At 42.4% G+C, this 8302-nt stretch overlaps 1 protein-coding gene across 1 annotated transcript in view; it reads right to left on the bottom strand.

Annotated features, from left to right (window-relative positions):
* The window catches only part of LOC102292481 (mucin-5AC-like), a 10154-nt gene extending 4798 nt beyond the window's left edge, over positions 1–5356 (bottom strand). The window contains 5 exon segments of the mRNA XM_042217187.1: positions 22–311; positions 749–1273; positions 1276–2856; positions 3883–4220; positions 5270–5356. Coding sequence (XP_042073121.1) covers positions 22–311; positions 749–1273; positions 1276–2856; positions 3883–4209 — 2723 coding nt within the window. The 5' untranslated portion in view covers positions 4210–4220; positions 5270–5356.
* Positions 5357–8302: the final 2946 nt, after the last annotated feature.

Raw genomic sequence — 8302 nt, 5'->3', positions numbered from 1 at the left:
GATGCGTAGTGCTGGGTGCACCAGAAGTGGTAGAGGGCAAGGTGCTGGGAGGGCCAGAGGTGGTTCCAGTGGTAGAGTGAGTAGTGCTGAGAGGGCCAGCCGTGGTTCCAGTGGTAGAGTTGGTTGTTATAGCTGGGCCACAGGTGGTGGAGGGCATGTTGCTGGTAGCCTCTAAAGTAGTGCCAGTTTTGAAAGGTGTGGTGCTCGAAGGGCCAGAGGTGGTAGAGCGTTTGTTGCTGTGAGCCTCTGAAGTAGTGCCAGTGTTGTAATGTGTGGTGCTGGGAGGGCCAGAGGTGGTGGAGAGCATGGTGCTAGGAGCGCCAGAAGTGGTTCCAGGGGTAGAGTGAGTAGTTTTGGGAAAGCCAAAGGTCGTGCCACTAGTTGGGTGAGTAGTGCTAGGAGGGCCAGAGGTGGTGGAGGGCGTGGTGCCGGGAGGCTCTGAGGTAGTGCCAGTGTTCGGATGTGTGGTGCTGGGAGGGCCAGAGATTGTGCTAGTGGTATATTGAGTTGTGCTAGGAGCACCAGAATTGTGAGCGCATGGTACTGGGAGGGCCAGAGGGGTTGGAGGACCTGGTGCTGGTAGGGCCAGTGTTGGTGCCATTGGTATAGTGAGTAGTGCTGGGAGCACCAGAATTGGTGGCAGGCATGGTGCTTGGGGGGCCAGAGGTGGTTCCAGTGGTAGCGTTGGTAGTGATAGCAGGGCCAGAGGTGGTGGAGGGCATGGTGCTGGTAGCCTCTAAAGTAGTGCCAGTTTTGAAAGAGTGGTGCTCGAAGGGCCAGAGGTGGTAGAGCGTTTGTTGCTGGGAGCCTCTGAGGTAGTGCCAGTGTTGTAATGTGTGGTGCTGAGAGAGCCAGAGGTGGTGCCAGTGATAGAGTGAGTAGTCTTGGGAAAGCCAGAGGTCGTGCCACTAGTCGGGTGAGTAGTGCTGGGAGGGCCAGAGGTGGTGGAGGGCGTGGTGCTGATAGGGACAGTCTTGGTGCCGGTGGTATAGTGCGTAGTGCTGGGTGCACCAGAAGTGGTAGAGGGCAAGGTGCTGGGAGGGCCAGAGGTGGTTCCAGTGGTAGAGTGAGTAGTGCTGAGAGGGCCAGCCGTGGTTCCAGTGGTAGAGTTGGTTGTTATAGCTGGGCCACAGGTGGTGGAGGGCATGTTGCTGGTAGCCTCTAAAGTAGTGCCAGTTTTGAAAGGTGTGGTGCTCGAAGGGCCAGAGGTGGTAGAGCGTTTGTTGCTGTGAGCCTCTGAAGTAGTGCCAGTGTTGTAATGTGTGGTGCTGGGAGGGCCAGAGGTGGTGGAGAGCATGGTGCTAGGAGCGCCAGAAGTGGTTCCAGGGGTAGAGTGAGTAGTTTTGGGAAAGCCAAAGGTCGTGCCACTAGTTGGGTGAGTAGTGCTAGGAGGGCCAGAGGTGGTGGAGGGCGTGGTGCCGGGAGCTCTGAGGTAGTGCCAGTGTTGGGAGGTGTGGTGCTGGAAGGGCCAGAGATTGTGCTAGTGGTATATTGAGTTGTGCTAGGAGCACCAGAATTGGTGGAGGGCATGGTGCTGGGAGGGCCAGAGGTGGGTCCAGTGGCCGAGTGAGTAGTGCTGGGAGCGCCAGACGAGGTGTCAGTGGTAGAGTTAGTAGCGCTGGGAGCGGTAGAGGTGGTGGAGGGCGTGGCGCTGATAGGGACAGCCTTGGTGCCGGTGGTATAGTGCGTAGTGCTGGGTGCACCAGAAGTGGTAGAGGGCAAGGTGCTGGGAGGGCCAGAGGTGGTTCCAGTGTTATAGTGAGTAGTGCTGAGAGTACCAGAAGTGGTGGAGAGCATGGTGCTAGGAGCGCCAGAAGTGGTTCCAGTGGTAGAGTGAGTAGGTTTGGGAGAGTCAGAGGTGGTGCCACTAGCAGGGTGAATAGTGCTGGGAGGGATAGTGGTGTTGGAGGGCGTGGTGCTGGGAGCCTCTGAGGTAGTGCCAGTGTTGGGAGGTGTGGTGCCAGTGGTGGTGCCAGTGGTATAGTGAGTTTTGCTGGGAGAAACAGACGTGGTGGAGAGCATGGTGCTGGGAGGGCCAGAGGTGGTTCCAGTTGCCGAGTGAGTAGCGCTTGGAGTGGTAGAGGTGGTGGAGGGCATTCTGCTGATAGGGCCAGTGTTGGTGCAGTTGGTATAGTAAGTTGTGCTGGGTGCACTAGAAGTGGTGGAGGGCATGGTGCTGGGTGGGCCAGAGGTGGTGGAGGGCGTGGTGCTGGGAGCCTCGAAGGTAGTGCCAGTTGCGGATAGTGTGGTGCTGGGAGGACCATAAGTCGTTGTACTTGACATGGCTGGTGGGCAGTTGCAGTTAGAGGAAAGTTCTGAGTAAACCTCAGTTACGGTTGTATGAAGAGGACATTGTGTTTCAGGAAATGCTTCAACTCCCAGAGTTCTTTGGAGTGCTTTCAAGTTCTGCGTCTGCAGATATTTTGGCCCATCAGCTGTGTTTTTGCCCCAGTGTGCACTTGCCAACCATTTCTTTTTACTGTGACTGTAGCAGCAGAATGCCGACCAGAGTACTGAAGGAATATTGATCTTTTTGTTCAGGATATTTCTGCTGCTGGGCTTTGCTCCAATCACTACAAAGCCTTCTATATTGCCATTATTGTTAATGCAATATTCATTCAACACACATTTAATGCATATCTCCATTTTATTCCAGCTTCCCTGGTTGAAGTTGTCTGTTTGCGGAACAATGTTAGTCAGGGTGAAAGTAGAGCTTTGTTCACTTTCAGTAGATCCATACGAGCTTGGAAATAAATGTCCTCTGTCAAACCCTTGTGTGTTTTTATAATCATCGTTCCCGGCCTGATTTTTCAAAGTAATATTCTTTGCTACTCTCATGTTGTCATTGTTTTCAAGCTGTAAAAATAAAAAGGGTGCATTAGTGATCTATGCCTGGTTGCTGTAACTTGTGGTAACAGAGTGTAAATACAATAAAATGACATCTTAATATAACGCTTTATTTAGAAATTGTTATTCAGTTATTTACAAAGTATAAAAATTATGTCAAAAACTTGTTATGTATGAATCTATTAGTGATGGGAAGTCCAGCCCTTTTCAAAGATTCGTCTCTTTGCCCAGCTCTCTTAAAAGAGCTGTCTCTTACAGCTCCCAAATGGCTCTTCATTTAGTGTAACTAAAAGCCACTGCCCATCATCTTAGCCAGCTCCTCATCAACACTTATTTGTTTGGCTGGGGTAATTTGTTTTGGAATAAATATTATTATTATTATTATTTTTGCTTCAGTTTCAGAAGGCCATGGTATACCTGCAAAAGGAAAGGCTCAGGTTTTTTTTGACCCCACTCTAATGGATGTTTTAATTTTAGAAATTCTCCATTAAAGATCACTATCACAGAAATGCAGCCAAATGGTGCTGCTTTTCCATTTTCACTCATTTCTCTGTGGGTTGCCATATTTTTTCAGTTTTCCTCAACAATACAAATCAGATCACCTGTCTCTTTGTCATTCTGAGTACCTGGACTCTACCACTACACTTCCTGTCTTCAGAGCATCTGCCCTCCTTCCTTTTTTGATATAGTGGCATAATCTAGTCTATCTTTGCATGTAATTGAGCACATGATTTGTAATTCACACATTGTGCAAACAATGCTCAATATTAAAGTGTCATGGAAACACGTTAAATGATAACACTGATTACTGAATAAGTAGACACTGTTGTTGGCAGCAATAGTAGCAGCCGTAGCGCTTTGGCGTCAGCCAGTGAAATGCTGTAGATGGTACTGTGGGTACGTGTTGATTCGTTATGATTATACTGGTGTTAGTAAATATATCTTATTTCAGGAATGTAGAAATATGGTATCATAATTTTTTATTTGAGTTTAAAATCACATATTACGATTGATGAGAATTACTATTACTGATACCTGTGGTTCAATCATCCAAATGCTGTTTGGTCTCTTGCCTCCCCCTCCTCTGTACTTTGCTGCAGAAAACACTGGAATCTTGTTGTGGGTGTCGTAGAGTGTCACAAATGTTCTGATGTCATTAAAAGTTTGGCAAATCATTCTGTATCTGTTCTGGTCCAGGATATCCCCTCCCTCCAAAATTCCCGGGATTCTTGGTGGAGTTTGCTGAAGAAAAAACTCATTACATTCTTCCACTGATGTCACCACTTTAGTTTCAGTGGGAATGATGGACAGATGGAGGAGAACAGCAAGGGGCAGAAGGTGCTCTACCTTCCTAAATATCATCCTCAAGCCCTCTGTCACCAGACAAGAGAAGAAATAAAGAATTATATTACATCTACTCTGATTTTCCATACATACCAGTCAAAAGTTAAGACACATCTTTTCATTAAATGTTATTTCTTTATTTTTACAACTTTCTACATTGTAGATAGATACTGAAGACATCAGGTATATGAAGCAAGACATATTGAATTATGTAGCAAAGAAAAAACTGAGAAATATCTCTAAATATGTCTTATAATTTCTCAAAGTAGCCACCATTTGCTTTGTTGACAGTGCTGCAAACACTTGGCCTTCTCTCAATGAGCTTCATGATGTAGTCACCTGAAATGGTTTTCAATTCACAGGTGTGCCTTGTCCGGGGTCATTTGTGGAATTTCTTGCCTTCTTAATGATGTTGGGGCCCTGAGTTTTGTTTTGCAGAAGTTAGGTTGGTACACAGCTGACAACCCTATTTGACAACTGTTAGAATTTATATTATGGCAAGAACCATCAGATAAGTAAAGAGAACTGCCAGTCCGTCATTACTTTAAGAACTGAAGGTCGGTCAGTCCAGAAAATTGCTAAAACTTTGAATGTGTGGCCTCGACGATCATCTGAGCTAAACCCAGTCAAGATGGTTTGGGATGAGATGGACCGCAGAGTGAAGGCAAAGGGACCAACAAGTGCTCAGCATCTCTGGGAACTCCTACAAGAAAACCATTTCAAGTGACTACCTCATGAAGCTCATCAAGAGAATGCCAAGAGTGTGCAAAGCAATGGGTGGCTATTTATATATACATATATATGTATATGTATATATGCATATACATATGTTAAAATACAGGATGCTCACATTAAAAACGACCAAAATTTCAAATGTATTAAAAATTACTTTTTTCTTTGTCAACTTACATTTAGCTTTAGAAAGTGCTTAATGATATTGTTAAAGCATGCTATTTGTGTTGGAAGCCTTTTGTGTTTGCAAAAACAAACATGAACATTGTTCTGTTTTGTCACTTCTCCAAATTTATCAGCACTCAAATTCCAAATACAAAATTTAAAAAAAAAAAGAAATTCTTACTGTCTTTCGTCTCCTGAAAACCAGCTACATTGGTGTCCTTATAGGTCCATACAATGGTACAAACAAGACAGTCAGTAAGGCACAAGACTGCTGTCCTCAAATATGAACTGATCACAATGAGGAAGTTTAATTTTTGCATCCAATAGACCGCCAATGTGGACTTCCACAGCACATTTCTCAGTAACCACTTTCAGACTGGCTGCAGGTTTCATTTGATCTCTTTTTATAATACAAAATGTATTTCTTAAAAACCATTGTGTTATTTTATTAATTAAAGTATAATTTCATATTAACCATAAATCATTGATAAGGTATCAATTCATGAAACTTCAGCTAAAAATTGTTACCGCACATTTTTAAAAATGTATTTCTTAATTAGCATCAAACTATATACAAGAGAGAGAGGGTACTGGCGTCCTATTGAGTACACTTAGCAAAGTAAAATTTATGGGCTCCTGATTATGATGAAGCTTCATTTGTCTGGAAAATATATATATAAAATGCAGCTCGAGGTCATAGTATTTAAAGTATGTGCTGGACCTGCAGACTTCAGAATGCACTTAAACACTGGCTGTGTGATCTGAAGGATTGAGATGATCCTTAAGCATTTAGCGTTTAATGTGATGAGCAGCATTTAAAATGTAAAGACACTATAGACAGAGATATAAAAATAAAACCTCAGTTGTTCTAAACTTGAATACAGTAAATATTTTAATGAAGTCAGCAAATTCTCTTTTAAATGTAATCTTTTAAATCTTAAACTGTCATTGTCACTGTGTTCCTCAGCGGGACTTGTGTCTGTTGGATTCACTGCATTTTGGAATTTTTTAAAAAAATGGTAAATGGCCTGTATTTTTATAGCGCTTTACTAGTCCCTAAGGACCCCAAAGCGCTTTACATATCCAGTCATCCACCCATTCACACACTGGTGATGGCAGCTACATTGTAGCCACAGCCACCCTGGGGCGCACTGACAGAGGCGAGGCTGCCGGACACTGGCGCCACCGGGCCCTCTGACCACCACCAGTAGGCAACGGGTGAAGTGTCTTGCCCAAGGACACAACGACCGAGACTGTCCAAGCCGGGGCTCGAACCGGCAACCTTCCGATTACAAGGCGAACTCCCAACTCTTGAGCCACGATCACCCCATTGATTTTTAAATCAATTCAATCATAAATTGAGTACTCTGTGTTTTCTGTCCATATTGGACACACAGATTTCAGCTCTTTGTGTTGCTACTGGTTCTAGAACAGAGTTTAAATCAGGGAACATCTCATACTGAAGGTTAGTATTTACTGCAGAGGCCTAGTTTTGAGTCTGCCCCAGACTAGTTTCTGTGTGTCTTTCTTCTTCACTCTCTCCTTGCCATCCTGTCTGTACATGTCCAATCAAGGCAAAATAGTTCTAAAAACATTCTCTCTATCATCTTTCAAATCGTCTTTCTTCTAAAATGACTGAGGTTCTCTGGGCAGATAATATTTTTTGCTATCTTGACTGATAAGGAGCCACACAAGGAAAGTTACTGATTGTTGCACCACGCCCTCGGTTTGCACCTGGGAGTGTGACAAACTGTAGAGCAGTTTCTGTAAGACAAAGGGTGAAATGTGCGGGAATTTGGGAGCAAAGTGATGAAGGCATTTGAAGTGAAACAATGTTGTTTAAAAAAAGAAGCAGCAGGAGTCATTGAAAATGTATTGATTTAATTGTTCAAAGAAATCTTAGGTTTAAATAGTGATAAATTGTCAAATCTTTCTTGTAATTAACATTTTAAACAGGTTAAGCAGACCTGAGGACTGCACAAGGGTTAATGTCTGAATTTCTGAAAAGCAGATTTCAAAGAAACCTCTTATTCCTTTTTCACACTGACAGTTTTAAAGTTACAGTTTCATAAAGAAAACAAATGTCTCAGTTGAAACAAAAAACAAGTTCCAACAGGAATGTGTGTGGATAGAGATGATGTGTATTTACACGAATTATACAAACCTCACATTTATGGTTAAAATGGCATCAATAAATAAAGAATAACAAAGTTTCCTTTTATGCATGACAGTCTTATACTCTGGTTTAGAGACTGAGTGCCAGACTCTTCTGCTTTCTCTCGTCTGTTTCTGAGAAGTAAGGTTGTTCCCCTCAAATATAAACTGACCCTAAGGAAGAAGTTTTATTTTTGTGGATAACAGTGTGTCGAAATGGATTTCCTCGATGCATTTTATGCAGTTTTATATTCTTTGTTCCCCAAATTAAGGCTGACTGCTGCTTTTATTTTTAAACCTTCTGTAAAAAAAAGTAATTATGTGACAAAGAAACAAAGTGTAACATCTCATGGACTGAATGCTGAAATACCAGTTGAGTTTTGTATAAACTTGAGCTGTATACTGCTGAATATTCTGATATCTGTACTGAGTACTGTAGATAACGTAGACGATGCAAGCTCTTAGTGTTTAACCTGATGAGTAAAATTCACATCTTAAATAAATTATACAGAAAGAGAAATGTAAATTAAGAGAAATTAAGATAATTTTTTTAACTCAGCTGTTCTAAACCCCGACTTATATACTTATACTTGAAGACTTATATATATTTTCATGATGTTTTCAAGCTTTCACAATTTTAAGGTTCTGTTTTGTTTTTGTTTTTTAATTTGTTATAGTGAAACTAAAGCCTGAATTTCTGAAAAGCAGCTTTTGTAAAAATCTCTTTTTCCTCTTTTATGCAGTCAATTTTAAGGTCTACGTTCTTCAAAAACTCAAAGCTCAATGGAAACAAAAAAAAAAACAAAAAACAAAAGGTTCCAACAGAAATCTGGATATAGATGGTATTTATTAATAAAATGTAGTATAATGTTTAGAGAATAACAGAGATCTTTAAATGCTTAGTGTCCTATAACTTTGTTTATATGCTTCATGCTTAATAAAAGTGATCAATTTGTATCTAGAAAGAAATATACAGTGGGGCAAAAAAGTATTTAGTCAGCCACCGATTGTGCAAGTTCCCCCACTTAAAATGATGACAGAGGTCAGTAATTTGCACCAG

The sequence above is a fragment of the Haplochromis burtoni genome, unplaced genomic scaffold, assembly GCF_018398535.1.
Source record: "Haplochromis burtoni strain Fernald_Lab_line unplaced genomic scaffold, NCSU_Asbu1 Contig_1669, whole genome shotgun sequence".
Classification (NCBI taxonomy): Eukaryota; Metazoa; Chordata; class Actinopteri; order Cichliformes; family Cichlidae; genus Haplochromis; species Haplochromis burtoni.
The sequence above is the reverse complement of the archived record's forward strand: the minus strand, read 5'-3'. Positions and strand labels throughout refer to the sequence as shown.